We start from the raw sequence: 20955 nt of genomic DNA, 5'->3' as shown, positions 1-20955 counted from the left end.
GAGAGAAGATGATAGAAAATCCTGGGCTGTCCCGCAGTGTGCAGGAACGCTCTGCTTGCTCATTTGCATGATATTTGCCTGGCTTCCGAAGGACATTGATGCCCCTGTCCTACCCCTGGATGGCTGAGCCCTATGACAGATCCCAGTCCCTGCCCCCACCCCGCTTCCGGGATTACATCCGAGGCTAGTACTCATGGGGGCCTCAGCTTTCTTTTCTGTACAATAGGAGTCAGAGGACTGGGCAGGGTTAAGTTCAAATTGTCCTTCCCTCTTTAGTGGCTTGAGCACCACCATGTCCACTCTCACCTCTTCCTTCACCACCCCCTCCACCTTCACTTTCAGCTCTACCACCATCTCCTCCTCCATCAACATAACACCTCCCACTGTCTCCCTGCCCCTACCTCTCCTTCACCCATTACTATCACCCTCATCACCATCACCACCCTCCCTTCATTCTACTACCTCAACCATTGCCAACATCTATAACCCTTATCACCTCCACCACCTCCATTTATATGAACCACGCCACAGTCTCCATCATCCGTGTCAGTCCTCCACTTCCAACATCATAATTATGTACATCACTATCTCCACCACTACAGTCACCTCCCCGGTAACCATCACTTCCACCACCCTTCATCACCCCCAGATCCTTTCTACTCCAGGGCCCTAACGTGACCTGGGCCTTTGCTGCTGCAAATCCCAGCCTCACAGAGACGCTGGCCTGGAAACACAGACTAGACCCAGAGACTGTCAAGCAGAGGTGGGAAGCCCATCCAGGAGAAGGGGATGAGGCATCTGTCCACATGGCTTTCACACAGGGGCCACGTAGTCCCATGGGGATACAGAGGTGACTGTTGACCAACAGAGAGCTCTGGGTACAAAACGCTGCACCTTTTCTCCCTAAACTGAGTGAGATCACTCCCCTTGGAACAATCGAGCAATTCCAGAGGAATCAGGATTTCAGGGGCTGCTTAGCAGATAAAAGTAAGAGAGGGAAAGAGAGAGAAGCAGAGGGCCCACCGTCCTCCCTGGCCATCTCTGAGCCCTGTCATGCATTCACTCTTCTCACTCAGTGATTGAGTCAACTGCTCATTCAGCAAACACTTCCCCAGACCTCGTGCTGGGTCTTGGCCTTCTAAGTTTCCCAAGCCTATATTTGACCTGCCAGTCTGTTCCCCCACTGCTGGGCCTTTCTCCACCCTAGTTCCCTACCCCCAGATACCCCAATTGGTTCCTGCAGGTCTTGGGTCACAGAGAAAACTCCTTTTCCTCACTGAAACTCCCAAGACCTCCCCAGCTCACCAGGTGACCTTGAGCTAGTCTCTCACCCAAACCACACCCAGTGAGTGCCTAAGAAAAAAGATGAGAGGGGCTGGCCTGTGGAGGCAACCTGGGCTGGTGACAAAGTGTTTGCAGGATAGCAGGGGGTGGTGCTGAGGCTGAAATGGGAGGGGACTCCAGTGGCTGGAGCCTGAGTGTCTGGCTCTGGGATGGAAAGGATCAAGCCAGGCTGGGGCGGGCACCAAGGCCCGAAAATGGGGCAAAGGTGGGGGCCAAGGCAAGCCCTGGGCTGGCAGGGAGTCAAGAAGGTTGCAGGATCATGGCAGGGATTCAGGTGCCTCTGCCATCCTGAAAAGGGTGCTGGCCTCTGAGCTACCTGTCTCTACCTTATCCTCAGGTGTGTCAATATCCTACTCTTGAATAAGGGCCAACCAGGCCTACTGGCAGGAGGATGGGGCAGACAGACAGCCCCCTCCATGCTGCCAGTTGGGAACCAGGCCAGGCCAATGGGCACACTCTCCACCCTGCCCCATGGCCATTGCAGCCTCAGCAGTCAGCCTGAAGGGTTCCCAGAAGGTAGGCCACCTCTAGGCTGGGAAGTGGGTGCCTGTGTCTTTAAATTCTCAGCAGGTTGAAACGGCTGATGACATCACTGGTTCCCGGGAGCGGAGGAGCTAGAGCCCGAGGGAGCCCGGGCTGCTAGGGGCTGCAGACATGGAGGGCCAGAGCAGCAGTGGCAGCAAGAGGCCAGGGACCCGGGCTGGCCTGCGCCCCCTGCCCATGCCCCATGGGGTTTCTCAAACTGAGGCACCTTCCAAGGTAAGACCCCTAAAACCTAGCCCTCCCATGCCTGATCCTTGGTCCCACACACCCCCACACACCGCAGGCACCCTGGTGCCCCTGGCTGAGGGGCTGGCACTCTCCTTTGCCCACCAAGCAGGGGCTAGGCAAACAGGACACTTTGGGGGCTGAGAGGGCAGTGATGGGACACCCAGAGAGAGATGGAGTTAGCCATAGCTAGGAGCCCCCAGGAGAGCCCTAGACTGGGTGTCAGGGAATCCAGCTGTGCTCCAGCTTTGCTGTGTGACCTTGGGCAAGTTGCTTGTTCTCTCTGAAGCAATGCAAAATGAGGAGGTTTGTCTTTGTCCCTGAAGACTAAAACGGTGACATCTGGGATGTCTAAGTTGTTAGTGCTGGAGGCGGTGTGGTGGTTGGGGGGACACTTGGAGCCAAGGAGGATGCCCAAAATGCAGCCTCAAAGAGCTAAGTTTGGGGAGGAAGGTGGAGGCAGAGTTTCAGGTTCTCTGAACCGAGAAGGACACTGGACACAGACAAAGCTGCATGTCTGGAGGCAGGAATGGGGCCACCTCAGGGCGAGTGTAAACCTTCTGCTCTCCCTGGCAAAGGACGTTTTATCCCGTCTTCTGGAGACAGGGGCATCAGAAACAGAGGACAGATGGGAAGGGGGAGAAGGTCCCAGCAGGGCCTCATGTCCCCCCACTCCAACTGCCAAACAAAAAGAGGGTACATGCTTGCCTGTCCTCAAAGGTAGGGGAGATGGGGAGAAGGTACAATTTGGGCACAGAGAAGTGCAATGCCAGGATCAACAGAATCCTGGACTTTGAATATTAGAATCACACTTGATGAGAATGGATGATTCCACGGGCTCAGATGAAATCCTAGCAAATGTTGGGGTCATAAATGCAGAGACTATGAGACCAAGACTTCTCAGGAACAAGGTGTGGCCAGAGACCCTTCACCAAATTCCTTCATTTTACAGACAAAAACTGAGGTCTTGGGCAGAGAGGTGCTTGCCTAAGGTCACACAGAGCTGGGCTTGGAATCGACATGGCCAGTCTTAGTCCTGGGGTCTTGCTCCTACGTGGAACTATGGGTACTGATGAGGAGGACAAACAGGAGCACGACCAAGGAGTTTGGGATGCTTGGCAGCGATGAACCTGAGGGTTCCTGGGTGCTGTGAAGGGAAGGAGGGGTATTTAATAAGCTAGACCCGAAGTGTCCAGAGAGTACAGATCTGGGGTGTCAGGTCAGTACCCCTTAGCCAGGGGAGCAGCAGGAAATGCAAGGAGCGTTGCCAAGGGAAGATGGCTTCAGCCATCCAACGCTCCAGCATGACCAGGGAGTTGGTGTCAGCCAGGAAGGCAAGGAGATAACCCTTAGGTTCAGGCTCATACCTTGCCTCCTTTGAGTTGGGGTCTTAGTTTCCCCATCTAGGAGAGGTGTCAGACTTGAGGGAGGGGATAAGTTTCTGCATCCTGTTTCCTCCCAAACTGAAGGTGATTCACAACAAAATGGATTGAGGTGAGAAATTAGGAAGAACTTCCTTGCAAAGATGTGTGTTTCTTAGCTAGATGGAGTCTACCGGGGTCTCTATGGAAGTTGGGGCCCAAGCCCCTGGTTGGGCTACCCTAAGTCTTTGACTTGTCTTCTGCAAGGTGGACTCAAGTTTTCAGCTCCCAGCGAAGGAGAATGCAGCCCCAGTACCCTCCGAACCAAGATTGGCTCTAGCACCTGTGGGGCCACGAGCAGCTAATCCACCTTCCACAGAGGGGCCAAGGCTGGCTCTGGTGTCTCCCCGACCCATCCTGGCTCCACTGTCTACCCCTAGCAGGCAGAAAACAGCTCCTGCCCGCCACAGTTCCAACCTGGCTCCAACGTCTGTGGGCCAGTTAGTCATGTCTGCCCCAGCTGGGCCGAAGCCTCCTCCAGTGACCTCAGGCTCAGTCCTGCCTCCAACATCCCTGGGGCAGCTGGTAATGTCTGCTTCAGCAGGGCCAAGGCCTCCCACAGCCACTCTGGGGCCCAGGCTGGCTCCAACATCCAGGGACCAGAAGCAGGTGCCACCTGCCTCCGTGGGACCCAAGCCAGCACTCGCTGCTTCGGGCCTGAGCCTGGTCCTGGCATCTGAGGAGCAGACACCACAGCCCCCCTCCAACTCTTCCCCAGTTTTGTCATCTTCTCAGGAACAGGCCCTGGCTCCAGCATCTGTGATACCAACCCCAGCCTCTGTGGGATGGACACCCGCTAAACAGAGGGATGCCCCAGCCCCTAAACCTCTCCCCTCTTCCGAAGGGCATCTCCAGCCTTCAGCTCAGACATCTGGTCCTACGGGCTCCACATCCTTGATCCAAACACCCCCAGACCCCCGAATCTCCCCCTCATTCAGAGCCCGTCCTGAGGCCCCCCGCAGCAGCCCTGAGGATCCTGTCCTGTCCCGGCCACCCCAGACCCTGCCTCTGGATGTGAGCCAGAGCCCTCCAGAGCCTACTACCCGTTCCCCAGGACTTCTGTCCCCCACCTTCCGGCCAGGGGCCTCCTCGGCACAGACTGTGCCCCCACCTCTGCCCAAGCCACCCAGGTCTCCCAGTCGTTCCCCCAGCCGCTCTCCCAACCGCTCCCCTTGCGTCCCCCCAGCCCCTGAGATGGCCCTCCCCAGGCCTAGCACGCAGGGGGCAGGACCTAGTGGACACCTGAGCCCCAGTATTCAGCCCCAAGAAACTCCAGCTCCGGTCACCACCTCCCCTTCTACATCCACCTCATCATCCTCTTGGTCAGCTCAGCCTACCTGCAAGAGCGACCCTGGCTTCTGGTGAGGGGGCCCTCTCCCGAGGAGGGTTGGTGGGGCTTGAGCTCCAAAAGTAGCCATTCTTCTAGGGTGGCTTACCCTACACTGCCCCAGTTTATTTCCCTGAGGAAGACTCCTTGCGGGTGCTGTGCCTACTGTGGGATCTTTAGAAGACAGCATCTCCTGCTAAGGGACTTGCCCACCCCTGCCTCCCTCCGGGAGAATCTAATAGGAGGGATATTGGGCCCACAGTCCTTCTGAGAGCTTACACCCACACCTGCCTCCGTTTATTTCCCCAGAAAGAGCCCTGTGGGAGGGAGGTTGAAGATGAGGGAGTGGTGCCCAGTGATAACCCCTCCTACACCCCCAGGATCACTGTGGTCACGTGGAACGTGGGCACCGCCATGCCCCCTGACGACGTCACATCCCTCCTCCACCTGGGCAGCGGTGGCGATGACAGTGAAGGGTCGGACATGATTGCCATTGGGTGAGGGGGCAGGGCATGTGGACCCCGCTCCTGAACCCCTTATGCCTCCCAGAGCTTTGCCCATGGGAGGGGCTTCTAGGGCACTCCCAGACCCATAGCGACCTCATCTCCCACCCTGACCCCACCACCAGGTTGCAGGAAGTGAACTCCATGATCAACAAGCGGCTCAAGGACGCACTCTTCACAGACCAGTGGAGTGAGCTCTTCATGGACGCGCTGGCACCCTTCAACTTCGTGCTGGTAATGTTTCCCTCAGCCCCTGGAAGGGTGGAGACCCCTGGACTTCTGGCCCTAGCTCTGCCTGGACTCACCGTGGGGCCTGCTGGGCCTCTGTTGCCAGGTCTGTGAAATAGGAGGATGGAGGAGCAGATCTGAAAGACTTGGGGAAAGGGCACAGTGGGGCGGGAGAGTTGTGTGGGGTCCCTCAGCCACGTTGCCTCTCGCTGCAGGTGAGTACTGTGCGGATGCAGGGCGTCATCCTGCTGCTGTTCGCCAAGTACTACCACTTACCCTTCCTGAGAGACGTGCAGACTGATTGCACACGCACTGGCCTGGGAGGCTATTGGGTGAGCATGGGGACAGCCCTGGAGGGGACAAGGCCCCAAGGGGTCTATAGATTAGTTCCCTGGTCCCCCAAGCATAGGCAAGGTCCCCTCCCCTTTGTCCTCTTCTTACCCTGAGGTTTACTTCTCCCCAACCCCGCCCAACACCCCACACCATTTTCTAGACCCAGCCCTCTTTCTGTCCCTGACCCGTCCCAGTGTTCCGATCCTTTCCTAGAACCCACCTCTCTCTAAGCCTTTTCTAAGGGCTGGCTGGCCTCGCCCCTCTCTTGCCCAGCTCAGTGCCTCTTCTATTTGCCTAGGCCCCGCCCTTGACTCACTCCACCCTGTCTCCCAAGGGCAACAAGGGTGGAGTGAGCGTGCGACTGGCGGCCTTCGGGCACATGCTCTGCTTCCTGAACTGCCACTTGCCAGCGCACATGGACAAGGCAGAGCAGCGCAAGGACAACTTCCAAACCATCCTTAGCCTCCAGCAGTTCCAGGGGCCCGGGGCACATGGCATCCTGGATCACGAGTATGGGCGCTGGCGGGGCTGGTGAAGGAAGGGTGGGTCTCAGAAGACAGAGTACAAATACTTGGCCACAGGAACCTGAGGGCCAGCCTGGGTGGACCTTGTGGGGGAGAGGCAGAGCCTATGGGGGTGGGTGACCACCTAAACTACATCTAGGAACACGAATGCTGGTAAGTTTGATGGTGGGGCAGAGCCTGCTGGGTGGAGCTTTGCTGAGGGGTGGGGCCTTGCTGAAGGCCCCAGAACCTAACTTTGTTCTAGATCCACATCCCCCTGCTGCTCCTTGGCAGGGTAGGTCTGCTGCCACCCACTCCACCCACTGCATCATCACTAGGGGCATCCAGTGCTGTCGTTGGATGGGGGTAGAGAAGGATCTTTCACCCCATGGACCCTCCTGACCCCCACCCCTGAACAGCCTCGTGTTCTGGTTTGGGGACCTCAACTTCCGCATTGAGAGCTATGACCTGCACTTTGTCAAGTTTGCCATTGACAGTGATCAGCTCCACCAGCTCTGGGAGAAGGACCAGGTATAGAATCCCAGCCCACACCCTAAACACCAAGCACACAGAGCATGACTGGACACACTTTTGTATCCTCAGCTCTCGCCCTTGCCTTCACCTGCCCTGTCCAAGCTGTTGTCCAATTCTGCTCTTTTGGACCTTCACAGCTCAACATGGCCAAGAACACCTGGCCCATCCTGAAGGGCTTCCAGGAGGGGCCCCTCAACTTTGCACCCACCTTCAAGTTTGATGTGGGTACAAACAAATATGATACCAGGTGAGCTCAGCACTGGGACGAGGTGGACACGTGGGCTGAAGTCGTCTGGATAGGGAAGAAAGCGGGGCAAGAAGTAAGGCTGGGGGCTGTGCCTCAAACCCTATCCCCTGAAATTTGGGTCACCCCTGCTCACTGCAGTGCCAAGAAGCGGAAGCCAGCCTGGACAGACCGTATCCTGTGGAAGGTCAAGGCTCCAAGTGTGGGTCCCAGCCCTTCAGGACGGGAAAGCCACCGGCTCAAGGTGACCCAGTACAGCTACCGTAGCCACATGGAATACACAGTCAGCGATCACAAGCCCGTGGCTGCTCAGTTCATCCTGCAGGTGAGTCCTGGCTTCATGTTCCCCTCATGACATCCCCAGGTCCAGCTCAGCATCCCTTCATGGGGACATCCCCATGGCCCACCAGTAATCCCTTGCACCTGCCTTCAGCAGCATCCATTCATCATAGCAGAGTGGGAGTGGGTTATGATCTCCATTTTCAGATGAGGAAGCTGAGGCTCAGAGACACAGCATCATACCAGGGTCACACAGCTGATAAACAGAAGAATTAGGATTTGAACCCAAGCTAGCCTAATTTCAGAGTCTATGCCTTTTCCACTAATCCCTAACTCTGTTCTGAGAAAGGATTAGGGCAATTTATGCTAAAATTCACTTTATATATTCATATAATAAGACCAGCAAAATCAAAATGTTTATTCAGACTCCATATAGTTTTCATTCATATTTATTCATTATTTGTTTATCATTTTACTATGTGCCAGGTGCTATGAGTGAGGTAGTAATGGGGAGGAGGAGTAGAGACATGAAAAATACAAAGCTAAATTCTAGTTGCTATAATTTAACATTGTGTTTAGGGTTGAGGTCTCTGGTTTGCAAAGTAAAAAGGAGAAATGCTAGACTGTCAGAATGGGACCTGAGAGACCATGTAGTCCAACACTCTGTTTTTCTGTGGGGGAAACTGAGGCCTTCCAGTGGGGTAGGCATGTACCCCAAGCTGCACATACTCTCAGCAGCAGAGGAGGGTAGATCCCGCCTGTCCAGTCCTGAAACCCAACTCTGGGCTCTCCGATTCCCTTGATCTGATAAGAGGGAGCCCTGCAGACCAGAGAATGTTTTCCCTGGTAACTTTGTCATGTGGTCAGTCAGTGGGCCGTTGGCCAGTATCCTCAGCTGGGAAGCAAATCTGCCCACATCTGGCCTCCCATAATCTTTGGTAAAAGACTTGGGTGTCAAGTTTAACCTTCAGTCAGGAGCCTCACCTTCAGAACCACTCCTTCTGGGTGACTTTTGAGTGCCACTCCTTTTGGGTACCCTGACCTCCCCTCCTCATCAAGGACTCTGACCCTTGCAGAATGTTACCTGTCGAGCACCTAATACATGCTGGTCCCTGTGGCTTTGTCATCCCTTTGAATGCCTTAGAAGGCCCTGAGATATCTAAATTCTCCTCCTACTTTTACTGGTGAGGAAAATGAGGCTCAGAGAACTTAAGTCTCTCATCCAAAGCAACACAATCAGAATGGGGCTTAGTGGGAGTTTTGACCTGCAAGGCCCTGGAGAGCGTTTCTAAGAGGCCACCCCAGGCAAACCTTCTGTTAGGAACCTAGGGACAGGGAGAAGATGTGCTGGTTTCTTCTGGAACAGCCTGGCTCAAAAACTGAGGAGTGAGGGAAACCTGAAACCACATAAACAGGGGAGCAGACAAAAGCTGGAGGCTGACACACCATCTGAGTCCTGAGGGACAGAAAAAGAGCAATGACAGAAACAGGGCTACACTATTCACTTCAAAGCTGTATTCTTACTCCCTTACGAGGCTATGGGCATAAAGAGCCCTGGGCTGGAGGGTAGAAAGCCCAGCATTTATCCTACACCTATTCTTTTTTTTTTTTTTTTTTTTTTTTTAAGTTTATTTATTTTGAGAGGCAGGGAGAAGGGGCAGAGAGAGAGAATAAGAGACCGAGAATCCCAAACAGACTCCACATTGTCAGCACAGAGCCCGCTGCAGGGCTTGAACCATGAACCATGAGATCATGACCTAAGCCGAAATCAAGAGGCAGATGCTTAACCAACTGAGCCACCCAGGCGTCCCTATCCTAGACCTGTTTTGCCTCAGTTTCCCAGTCTGTAAGGTGGTTTCAAAGGCCCTTTATCTCAGCCTATTTTTGCTGACTCAGGCCCAAGGGCCCTAGGTACATGGGATACTCGAGGGTCTCCCCTGATGTTCCCCCTGCCCCTGGGCAGTTTGCCTACAGGGACGACGTGCCGCTAGTGCGGCTGGAGGTGGCAGATGAGTGGGTGCGGCCAGAGCAGGCTGTGGTGAGGTACCGCATAGAAACAGTGTTCGCCCGCAGCTCTTGGGACTGGATCGGCTTGTACCGGGTGAGAAGGGCAGGGATGGTCAGTGACTCAGGGAAGGGAGGGCCTGGAAGAGCAGCTGGGTACCCAGGGGGAATTACTGGCTTCTCCAGAGTTTGTTGCTACACTGGGGGGGCCACTGGAGTAAGGTGATAGGAGTCATAACCCTGATTCCTCTCGCCCCAGGTGGGTTTCCGCCACTGTAAGGACTACGTGGCTTATGTCTGGGCCAAACATGAGGATGTGGATGGGAACATCTACCAGGTACTTAAGGGGAGGGGAAGAGTGGGAGGAAGTCCCTGTGGCCCTTGGGCTCAGGACTTGGCTTGGGCAGTCTTTGAGGCTGACCCCAACCTGGGCCTATGCCCTGGGCCCATCAGGTGACCTTCAGTGAGGAGTCACTTCCCAAGGGCCATGGAGATTTCATACTGGGCTATTATAGCCACACCCACAGCATCCTCATCGGTGTCACTGAGCCCTTCCAGGTGAGTAGGTCAGACTGCAGGATCAGGGGTGCTAAAAGCCCCTGTTCAAATGTCACAGCCTTCACATTCTGCTCCATGATCTCCTACAAGTAGCCTAACCTTCCTGGGTCTGCCAATGGGCAGGGTTGGAGTGGTTCCAAGACGCCTTGAATGGCTGGTTGGGGAGTGAGACAAACCAGTAACCAACCTTCCTCCCAGATCTCGCTGCCTACCTCGGAGTTGGCCAGCAGCAGCACAGATAGCTCAAGTGCCAGCTCAGAGGACGAGGATGACAGTACCCTGGAGCTGCTTGCACCCAAGTCCCGCAGCCCCAGCCCTGGCAAGTCCAAGAGACACCGTAGCCGCAGCCCGGGCCTGGCCCGCTTCCCCGGCCTTGCCCTGCGGCCTTCATCCCGTGAACGCCGCGGTGCCAGCCGCAGCCCCTCACCCCAGAGCCGCCGCCTGCCTCGGATGGCCCCTGACAGGGGCAATGATGGTAGCAGCCGGGGCAGTAGTGAGGAGGGGCCCTCTGGGCTGCTTGGTCCCTGGGCCTTCCCACCACCTGTGCCTCGAAGCCTGGGCTTGCTGCCTGCCTTGCGCCTGGAGACTGTTGACCCTGGTGGTGGTGGTTCCTGGGGACCTAATCGGGAAGCCCCAGCCCCTCATAGCCTGTCTCCCAGTCCCCAGGGCCGGCAGGGGCTGGAGGAAGGGGGCCTGGGGCCCTGAGGATGGATGGGCAGATGGGCCCAGGCAGTCCCCACTGTGTCCCAATCTTCTGCAAACCCACCTGTGTCCCTCTTGCTGCTGCTCCAGCTTTATCCGCACCTGCCACTGTCTTGGCCAGGGGTGGCCATCTGGGGTCCCCCAAACTGAGTTCCGGCACCTCAACTGTGACAATCAGCAAAGCCCTATTGGCCCCCATCTGGGATGGGGGGGCAATCCTGGAGGTCATCAATTAGAAATTAAATTCTCCAGCATCACTCCTGACTCCTTCCTAACTTGTTAGCAGTCTGGGGGTCGGGGTAGTCAGAGGATCAGACTAAAGAGGAAGACGATGACAGATCTGACAATTACCAGGCACAAGCTGTATATATACATTACACATGCCATCTCTTTTACTCTGCACCACAACCCTGAGTTGTGGTATTGAGTTCAGTGCAATTCTTAGACCCCTTTCACAGATGGGCAAACTGAGGCCTCCAGGAGGTGAACCTCTCCAAATCAGACACCTAACCACAGTTTGGCTCTATGTTACAGGGAGGGAACATTTACAAGGTGCTAAGCACTGTCCATGTATTGGTTTACTTAATCCTCAACAATCCTATGAGGTAGGTCCTGATTACACCCTGCTTTTTCAGAGGAGGAAACTAAGGCTCAGAGTCAGGGAGGCCCCTTGCTCAAGGACACAGAGATTTGGGCCAGGGCTGGGCCAGGAAGGGCATGGCAGCTGTTAAGAGAAGGGATCCCCCAGGGAGAAGAGTTAGGAAGCCCTCTCTAGCCACCCTCCTCTTTCCTGGATTCAGACACAGGCACTTCTGTGATATCCCATCCTCTGACCTACTGCCTCAGGCCTCAGCAGATAGGTGCTGGGGTTCCTCTGAGCAGGGTCTTGAGACACGTATTAATTTTGCGACCTGAAGATACATGTACCTCTTACTAGTACCTCCTGAGGCTGCTGTAGTAGGTTACCCTTTCCCCATTCCCCAGAATGAGCCTCTTGAACACCACATCCAAGCACAGAGGGGTTGTATCACCAGCTCAAGATTGCTCAGCACAGCAGGAGACGTGGTCCAGCATTTCAGCCTTGCTCCCTCTTCCCCCCATCCAGCCTCCTGGCTGTCCACAAGGGCCTGTGCTATGCTTCAATCTAACACATGGAGAGTAGGCCAAGACCCCCAGGGACTAGCAGAGCCAGGAGCAAGGTCCAGTTTGGTGCCCAGGAGAGCTGGAACTGAGGTCAGTGGTTCTAGGATTTCTGCTGTCTGTCAGGTCTCCAGGCTGCCTGGGTCAGCTGCAGACACCGGTCATAGAATGACATGGGGGCTCTTGGGTGATTTGAAGGCCATACCTGCCCCTCATCTGTGTTCACACCCCAGAGCTGGAGTCGCCTCTGCTGAAGTCGCTGCAAGTGCCGAGCTGACACCTTGATGGCCCTAGGGTCTCTGAAACAGCTGTGAACGGAGAAAAGTGGGGCAGGTGGTCATGGCTGCCAAGGATCCCACCCTGCTCTGCAGACAGGGGGACCGAGGCCTAGAGAGGAGCAGGGCTGGCGCCAGGGAAGGGTGGGTTACATCTAGAAGGGGGCAGAATAAACCTGGGCTAGCACCCAGAGGCCCCAGTTCTGCTGCTAGCTGGCTGCAGAAACCCGGGCCAATCTGGACCTCGGTTTCCTCACCTGTGAAAAGGGAAAGGTAACAAGCAGCTTTCTCTGGGAATCAGAATTGAAATGAGATTTTAGGTTAAAAGCAAGAGTTAAGCAAGTAAGCCTTTTACTGTGTGCCAGGCAGGCCTTGGGCTATATGTGTCACACACGCCATTTCCTTGGCTTCTACATCCATTTTACAAATAAGAAAATGGAGACAAGGAGAGGTGACTCAACTTGCAACATCACACAGGAAGTGAAAGAATCAACATCAACCCATATGAACCAACTGCAGAGCTGAACCTGGAGCACCAGGGAGTAGGGTATGATGAAAATGGAGCTCAGAGGTGCCCTAACCCCTTTCTCCATCCCCTTAGTCCTGGCACACATCCCCATCCCCACAGGCAACCCACCCCTTGGGAAAATGTCCCCTCCCTCCTGGCCTTGCCGTGACTTACCCTGTGCCCTCAGCACAGTCCAGTGGAGGGGTCAGCTTGAAACAGGTTGTGCCTAGCAGCTCCCAAAGTACGCTGGTGCCTGCAGGTGGGCTGTGGAGCCTCAGGAAGCGTGCCAGGCTGAGGGCAGAGGCAGGATTAAGCTAGGGTAGTGCCTGGCCACCCAGCAGCCCCCTCTTAGTGACTGGCAGCAGGTTGCCCACCCCCCAAGGGTCCAAGCAAGCCTCACCGGCGTGTGCAGTTGCAGTGGAAGAGGGGCTCATGAGCACTATTGAGCAGCTGGAACTTTGTTTCCTGAGGCCCGATCTGCTGCTCACATTGATCCAAGTGGCGGAAGCTGCGGCAGGCTCGGCGGACATCTGGGTTGGGGGAGCATGGTGATGAGGGTAGCCCAGTCCCCAGCAAAGCCCTCCAATGCCCACTGCCATTTAGGAGGAACATAGGCACATGCGCTCAAACACAGTGTCCTCGTGTCTCATGCCCTTCGTGCCCTCAGAGTGCCACACACATCACACACACATATCACACACACACACATACACACGCACACACAAACACACATGGCAGTGCCACCATAGGGGAAGCCCAGAAGAAGCCTATGGGCTTCCATAGGGGAAGCCCAGGGTGATCAGGAAAGGCTTTTTGGAGGCAGACTGCTAAACCGAGGCTAGGAGAAAAATCAGGAGAGTGCTCCAGGCAGAAGGAACAGCATGAGCAAAGGCCCAGAGGTGGGAGAGAGCAACCAAATGAGGTTTGTGAGTTTCAGCTGGGAAGTAGAGTCTGCAGGACCAGCACCTGAAGGCCCCTGGGTGTTCAGACATCATCATCTGAAGTAAGAGGAGCCAGGTGGGGGCTCAGTGAGGAGTGATATGGTCAAGTTTAAGGCTTATGAAAACCCCTCTGGCTGCAGCATGATTTTATGGGAGAGGTTGGGAGACCCCCAGGAGGAGTTTGGAACAGGAAGGGAAACAACACAGGGTCCTCGACCTTGTACAGAGGCAGGGACACCTTCCCACATCAGGAACCCCCAAAGTTAGGTTTGGAACTCACCCTGAGGTTTTAGGCCACTCCATGGCCCCTGGAGGCCTGGATGGGTGACCTCCAGCCAGGCTGTGGGGGTCATATCAGGCTGGGTGGAGGCCACAGGGGTCCGGAGGGCTGTGGTGTTGGTTTTGCTGGGGTGCTTAGACCCTTTCCATTGCGGTGGTCGCTTCTGAGGACGCTGCTTCTGTTGTGGCTTGCTAGGGGCTGGGTTCTGAAGGCTGGGAGGCTGGGGGGTGGCTGGGGAGCTCCAGGAGGCATTATAGAGGGTCCTGGGCTGGAGGTGGGCAAGAGGTATGGAGCCATACCTTCTGCACCTGGAAGGTGGCAATTGGTAACTCATAATACCCCTCCCAGAAGCCCTAGGTTCCTCTCCATGGAGACCAAGTTTCTGCCAGTCCCATCCCTTGTCCCACTGGGTTGTATTGGGCACCCAGGGAAGGTCTGCATCCTGGCCCTGTCCTGAGGAGAAGACAGGGAGGATGAGGCATCATTCCTTGGAGGACAGACATACAGGCAGGCATCCCTCCCTGGGCTCCCTCTCTGGCTGGGAAGGAGATTGAAGGGGGCAGCTACATACCCTCCCCACCAGTACCACGCCACACACGCCTCCTGCTCCTCCAGCACGAAGCAGGGGACCTCCAGCACATTGAAGAAGGCCACACCCACGATGTCCGAGATGGAGTCCTGCTGGTTCTTCAGGCATTGCTGGAACCTGCCCCAGAGCTGGTACTCAGGTCCCTGGACCACAGAGAGCCACCTGGCTCCTCCTCCAGCCCACCCAGTCACTACCATCCAGGTGGTTTGGGATCCAAGAGTCTCTTCTTCTCCTAGGGTCAGCTTTCCCACCTGCATGGTAGGGTGTCTGACTAGCTGATTCTTTAGGATTCTTTGGAATCCCAGTCTCTGCACCCAGGAACTACTCCACCCGTAAGTCCCCAACCCTCTCTGCCCACTGCCAACCTGGCATCACAGTCACAGTGGGAGATGGTGTGGAATCGGTAGTTTCTGATACCATAGCTGTACTGGAAGGGCGAGATGTTCTGTGGGCATCGGTCATGTTCCCGGCAGCAGAGATCAGGGCCTTGGAAGATCCCTGCAGGAAGCAGGGGCAGGGGCACCAGCTCAGCAGGGTCCTGGGCACCACACACTGGCTATGCCCATCCAGTGCAAGAAGCAGGGACCTTATTCTCACCCCAGCCCTGACACAGATGCCCTGGGCGGCTTCAGACCACTGTCTGTGGGACACTCAGTTTCAAAGCTTGAAGACAGCACCCACGCGCAGCCTCTACTGGGCAGCTCCAAGTGCCGGGCAGCCCACCCAGGAGCCCTTGTCCAGGAAAGGGACTTACTCAGGGACTAAAGTCTGCCTCCAGAGCTCCCAAGCTCACACCGCAAATAAAACTCAGAAGTTATGAATGTGTGTGGAATGGAATGGCAAACAGGCAGGGTGCAACCTTTCTCATTGGCACGATGAAGCATTGTCAGGATGCCAGTCTGCTCCAACTCAGGTGCCAAAGCCTGCCCCCAGCCTGCCATGCATGCACAAAGACAGCTGTACTGACAGTGCAAAAAAGTCATCCATGTTTGTTTGTCAGTAAAAAGCAATAGTGCCTTTTACTGAGCATTTCCCAAGTGCCTGGCACTTCCCACACCCAAGCTCACAGCAGCCCTGTGAGGGAAATGTCACTTTCATGGTTCAGGTGAGAAAACCAAGGTTCAGAGAGGGGAAGTGACCTGTTCAGCTTGAATTTGCTAACCCAGGCCTTTGGGTCTCAGTGTCCATTCCACTGGGCACCTTGTCCTCATAAAGCCTCCTCTTAGGTGATGGTGTTTTGGCTTGGCCAACCTGGGACCCATCCCAGTCCACCCCCTCCCTGGGATGGTGATTAATGAGGACTCCAAGGTTTGACTAGGACATTTCCCATCTATGACCTAATTCAAGCAACCCATGATGAGACTTATGGTCACCCCATTTTACAGATGAGGACATTGAAGTTTACAGTGGTTAAGTCATTCTCCCAAGGACACACAGTCTGGAAGAATGGGGGCCAGGGCAAAAGCCTACACTTCCCTCCCCTACCCCCTGGTCCACATCCCCATCACTCACCCAACTCTGTGGAGTTTCCGGCAGAATCCCCGACTCCACACCACAGCGTGCCAGGCATAGTCCAGCCTCTCTTCAACCGCTGGTGTCCTATGCTGCTGGGTGCTCCTCTGTGTCCTTCTGCTTGCTCTTCCCTGACCCCTGCTGCTCGCTTCTCCCTAGCCCCTGCTGGACCCTCTTCAGTCCCTCGGCAGGCTCCCCACTGACTCTGAAGTGTGGCCAGGGCTCTCTGCAGCTCAGGTCCAGGGGTGTGGATGAAGGTGCCCCGGGTGATCTCACCAGCACAGAGAGCACTAAAGGCTGCAGTGAGCTCTGGCTCGTCTTGCTGGCTACAAGATTGCAGCCTCCCGTGCTCATCCCAGTGGGTGTGGACGAGGGCCAGTCCCTGGGCATTCTTGCCCAGAAAGCTCAGGGTCCCCAAGGGGCTGCCGGGGATGGGCCTGGCCAAGTGGCAGGAGGTGCTGTCCCAGAGGAGGGCAGAGGAGCTCCCCACAGCCACTCCCAGGAAGCTCAGCATCCCTAACAGCACTACCAGAATCCCCATTCTGTCCTGGCCCAGCCCAGTCAGACAAAGCCCCCACAACACCTACCCCTGGCAGCCCACGAGGCAGCAGCTTTAAGCAGCTGAGCGGAAGCGGTGCCCTGCAGACCCTGCGGCAGGGCCAATGAATGGAGCTTTGGGAGGAGTAGGAAGGAGGCTGGAGTGTGGGGTGATCTCTGGCTTGTAACTGAATCCACCGGCTGGGCAGGCCGCTGATTGGCCAAGGAGTGTACTTGCCAAGGCCCACGCCCCCATTCACCATGCCTTTCTCATCCAGTCACCTGCTGCCAGCCCCGCCTGGATGGGGACTGTGGGAGCCAAAGCCTTGGGCCCTGGGGCAGGGGGCCAGGAGGGGATCCCTTTATTCCTAGGGAGGGAAGAGGGTTCAGGGGCTCAGAGGAAGCTCCCAGAACTCATCCTTAGACCGCCACCCCAGTAGTGGCTGCCACACCCACCTCCATGAAGTTGGCAGAGGGCCATGGCCTCTACCAGAGTTGGGTGAAAGAGGTGAGGGCAGGGCTTGGGCCCTGTAGCCACCCCCACCCTGGGAGCTCCTGAGGTTTCTGGTAAAGGGAGCATCCATCTCCTGGCCACCTGGAGTGTGCCCTCCCACCATCACCCAGTGTTGGTTCTAAGAAAGCCTCTTGGCATAATCAAGGAACAGCACCCCAGGGCTCTCTATTTCCTGGGACTCAAAGGCAGAGGCCTGGCCAAGCAGCAACCCTCTTGATCTGATGGTGGAAACATAGCCAGAGCAGAACTTGAGAGCAACATGGGGTGGAGCTATGCTCCAGACTTAAAGGGACTACGGCCCCCAGAGGAGTAGAGGGCTGGGCAGGGGTCTCAGTCTGCAACCATCTCCATCCTTGGACTGTAGCCACCAGTGGGACACAGTAGCATCATGTGCTCCCCAAGAGGAGTGGCCTCTCCACTAGGGAGAGTTTACAGCCAGCACGTGTTCCTGTGTCCCAAAGCTAACGTATCATTCGCCTTCCAATCATCCAGGGAAGTTGGGGTGCTTACACCCATAATGCAGATGAAGAAACTGAGGATCGTTGAGGGTGAGGAAACCTCAGGGGACAGGATCTAGCTAGGGAGGGGTTAGAGGCTGGCAGTATAGTTCTTGGAAAGCTTTACTGGGAGATCAGAGCTGGTAGGGACAGTGATTGTCATTCTTCCCATCAGCCTACTGCTCCTCCAACATTCCTCCCAATCTCCATCCAAGTCTCTTCCAGGAGGGTGAGCCCCAGTGAGGCAGAGCCACGGGCAGAGCTGGGGGAGATGCTCACTGTGCATAGCAGGTAGAAGGGGGGGCTTTAGGGTGTGCAGGCCCACCTCTATACTCAGAACCAGCCTGGGCCTGTGGTTCAGGAGGTCATGGCTGGGGACAATGAAGAGGGAGAGAGGGTGGGAGTAGCCCAGAGCCAAACTCCTTCTCTTCAGAGGTTGAGAAAAGGGATGTGGAATAGAGTGTGGTGGTGGGAAGGGTAGGGAGACCTGGGGTTCCTAAAGGTAGGAACACCACTGAAAAAAGGTGGGTCCCTCTGGGAAGAATTCTAATGTTTTGAAACCATTGTTCTGGTAATTTTCCCTAACTGGAGGAATAGCCACCCACCTCTGCCCACCTTTTCCATATTACAGAGCTCATTACCCACGGTGGCTGGGAGGTCCCATGGCAGGAACCCAACTTTCAAGGTCAAACAGACCTATCTGGGGTATTGACACTGTGTGACCTCAGGCTTTGAAGTCTTAACTTCTCTGAGCCTCAGTCTCCTTATCTGTATGATGGGTCTTATCACAGTAGTCAGTTCACAGGATGTTGGGTAAAACTCTCCACCCAGGGACTGGCATCCAGGATACTGTCACTAAAGTCTCAGGACATCCCTGGGCAGGAAGCAAATTGACCAGGAGAAAGCAAGTCTCCAGATTTTCAGGCCTCAGCATCCATCAAAGTTAGTTCCAACTAGGCCATGACCTGGTTTTGTGACTTCAGGCTTGTCCCTCTCCCTCTCTAGGCCTCAATTTCCTCCTCTGTACAGTGAAGAGCATGATGGTGGTGACCTTTGAGGTCTTTTTTAGTCTGGGCCCCAAAAGAAGGCAGGCTGGGGCCTGCCCAGGCCTCAAGGGAAGGTGTCACTGGGTTTTCCCTTCAGATTCCACCCAGTGGCCACGTCAGTCAACCTACAGGACAAGCTTTGGAGCCCTGCCTCCCATTGGGTGCCCCTCAAAAGCCTTACCACAGAGGATGGCAGTAGCCAAACCAGCAGGACAGGATAGGCCAGGCCCTGCAGACAAAAGGGGAGCTGAGGCTTTCTTCTGGATCCCCACCTGTCTGGAGTGCGGCAGGGTTCAGAGTGAGTGAGTGAGGGGCAGGGGTCTGTGGGGTCTGATCATTTATCGCTCTTTCTGTCCATCGGTCCCCATCGCTCTGTCACCTTTGGCTTCTCTCTCATCCTTCTCTCCCTTGGTCTCTTTCCCTCTCTGGCCCTGATTCTCCTCATTTCTTTCTCTCTCCTGTATCTCTCCCTCTCTCCGTCTTTCTCTGACTCTAACACTCCATCTCATTTTCTCCCTCCATTTCTTTTTCTTTCCTCTGTCTGTGTGGCTTTTCACTGCCCCTCCCCCTGTGTTATTGTCTCTGCTTCTCTCCCTCCCTCTCTCTCTATCTCATTTCTTGTGCCCTTGTGTCTCTGAGGATCCCTGTCCTCTCCCCTGGCTCTCTTTCCCTCTTTTTCCTGTTTCTCTCTTAATTTTTATCTCTCTATTTTCCTTTTTGTTTCTTGGGGTCTTCTGGTTTTTCTCCTCCCTTCCTGTTCTCTTTCTCACTCATTCCCTCATTATGTCTCATGGTTTCCTCACTTATGTGTGTGTCTGTGTGTCTGTGTCTGTTTCTCTCCCCTCATTCTTCTCTCTTCCTTCCTTCTCTGTTTGTTCTCCCCCTCCACACCCTCACCCCAGGCCCAGGACCCAGGGTACCCAACCTTTTCCCAGCCATGGTCTCATCTGATGCCCACAACCCCTGCCCCTCCCTAGGGAAACAGGCAGGGTAGGGCTTCTCATCCCACTATTGAGATGGATGGAGAGTCTCCAAAAGGGAAGTAACTTGCCAGGAGTCACACAGTAGATTTGGGAAAAGCCAGGTCAGACTTTCCTTGGGCTGTGGGGAGGATTTCCCGTGATCCTGGGAGACTCTCAGCTCCCCTACCACCTCCCCATCTCAGGGACTTCCTCCCCACTGCCTGGAGCCCTTGGAGCTTGCCTTCTCTACCCCACCAGGAGGGCTCTCTGCAGCTCTCTGTGCCAGGAGAATGGTGTGGGCAGTGCCTAGCTCCAGAACATTCTGCATTCATTCAAAAACAAATAGTTACTGAGTGTCCACTACTGCCAGGCACAGGGGGAGGCCCTGAACAGAAAGAGGAGGGAAGGGGGACAGAGCATGCTCAAGTAGGGAGATGGAGAAGAACTCATCCCCTGAGGGGACAGGGTCTGGCAGCCCAGGGGAGCCAGGGCCTGAGTGTCACTTGGGTCCTCTAGGAAGCCACCACTAAGATGGAGCTAGAAGTGCAAGAGACTTATTGGAGGAAGTGCCTGTGAAAGATAAAGGGGGGAGGGAAGAAGCAGGATTGGGCAGGGAAAGCCTTCAGACTGTGTTGCAAGTTTGACATCTATGGGGAGAGAGTAGAAGGGATGGAGAACTGGGTAAGGGCATCACACTGAGGTGCCACTCTGAGCAAACATCAGCCAGCCAACAGGGAGCTCTGATGTAAAAATTGCCCCATGGAAGAGCCCTGGCTGGGCAGAAATAGGCAGGCCCTAGTGCCTGGCTGTGCCCAGTCATTGGTTGGGGGCTGTCCAGGAGGACAGTGGCATCCACTCCAATGCTGCTACAGATGCTGATGCTGCCACACCTGGGAATTTATCTACACATTTGGCTGAGGCAGCCCCCACTACAGACCAAAAGAGGAAACTCAATGGGCAGATGGAGTCTAAAATCTGGGAGGAAGCCCAGAAGGCAGTCTTCTCTGTGGTACAGGACCATCCCTCATAAGATTTCCAGGTAGGAGTTCAGCCCCAAGAATACCTGGTATAAACTAAGCCTAGTCCTAGGTCTGAGGGAATAAATAATGAGACACACTGTATTTAAAACTAGACATCTCAATATGTAGAAAAAACACATTAGATTCAATTCAACAACTTATTAAACTAGAGTAGAAAAGGGAGAGAGAGAGAGAGAGAGAGAGAGAGAGAGAGAGAGAGAGAGAGAGAGATGGGGAGTCAGAGGGACCATGGAAACTATTCTAATCGAACAACATTAGAAGCTGTGGTGGTTTAAAGATGGGCACAAATTCTCTGATACCCCTTCCTTAAAGTGGTGTAGACTACTTCCTCTCCCCTTCAGTGTGAACTGTACTTAGTCACATGTT

The 20955-nt window shown here is 55.1% G+C and overlaps 2 protein-coding genes across 3 annotated transcripts; one reads left to right on the top strand and one right to left on the bottom strand.

Moving 5' to 3' along the window:
* The first annotated feature begins 1961 nt into the window (after window positions 1-1961).
* Window positions 1962-10751, top strand: INPP5J (inositol polyphosphate-5-phosphatase J). 2 transcript variants are annotated; one of them, XM_060612648.2, is made up of 13 exons: window positions 1962-2103; window positions 3741-4894; window positions 5241-5357; window positions 5489-5597; window positions 5807-5923; window positions 6259-6434; window positions 6847-6958; window positions 7099-7208; window positions 7347-7530; window positions 9448-9585; window positions 9748-9825; window positions 9942-10046; window positions 10245-10751. In XM_060612648.2, exons 1-13 carry the CDS (start codon window positions 1999-2001, stop codon window positions 10749-10751), a joined length of 3012 nt encoding a protein of 1003 aa, XP_060468631.2. In that variant the 5' UTR covers window positions 1962-1998. The 2 variants fall into 2 exon arrangements, with proteins under 2 accessions (XP_060468631.2, XP_060468634.1); XM_060612651.3 differs by lacking the exons at window positions 3741-4894; window positions 5241-5357 and having other exon boundaries at window positions 1964-2103.
* On the bottom strand, window positions 10493-20773 carry PLA2G3 (phospholipase A2 group III). The gene is made up of 7 exons (XM_060612664.3): window positions 15994-20773; window positions 14847-14979; window positions 14464-14598; window positions 13893-14200; window positions 13072-13201; window positions 12846-12962; window positions 10493-12196 (listed from the first exon to the last, which is right to left on the bottom strand). The coding sequence occupies exons 1-7, from the start codon at window positions 16532-16534 to the stop codon at window positions 11992-11994; spliced, it is 1569 nt and encodes a 522-aa protein (XP_060468647.1). The 5' UTR covers window positions 16535-20773; the 3' UTR covers window positions 10493-11991.
* Between the last annotated feature and the right edge of the window lie 182 nt (window positions 20774-20955).

This window comes from Panthera onca, chromosome D3, assembly GCF_046562875.1.
Source record: "Panthera onca isolate mPanOnc1 chromosome D3, mPanOnc1 haplotype 2, whole genome shotgun sequence".
NCBI classification, from domain to species: Eukaryota; Metazoa; Chordata; class Mammalia; order Carnivora; family Felidae; genus Panthera; species Panthera onca.
The sequence above is the reverse complement of the archived record's forward strand: the minus strand, read 5'-3'. Positions and strand labels throughout refer to the sequence as shown.

Coding starts and splice junctions, on each gene's coding strand:
- INPP5J (XM_060612648.2), top strand. CDS start 1,999: ATGGAGGGCCAGAGCAGCAGTGGCAGCAAGAGGCCAGGGACCCGGGCT. Junction 4,895..5,240: donor AAGAGCGACCCTGGCTTCTG/GTGAGGGGGCCC, acceptor CTACACCCCCAG/GATCACTGTGGTCACGTGGA. Junction 7,531..9,447: donor CTGCTCAGTTCATCCTGCAG/GTGAGTCCTGGC, acceptor GCCCCTGGGCAG/TTTGCCTACAGGGACGACGT.
- PLA2G3 (XM_060612664.3), bottom strand. CDS start 16,534: ATGGGGATTCTGGTAGTGCTGTTAGGGATGCTGAGCTTCCTGGGAGTG. Junction 14,599..14,846: donor CACTGTGACTGTGATGCCAG/GTTGGCAGTGGG, acceptor GCTCTGGGGCAG/GTTCCAGCAATGCCTGAAGA. Junction 12,963..13,071: donor CACTGCAACTGCACACGCCG/GTGAGGCTTGCT, acceptor CTCTGCCCTCAG/CCTGGCACGCTTCCTGAGGC.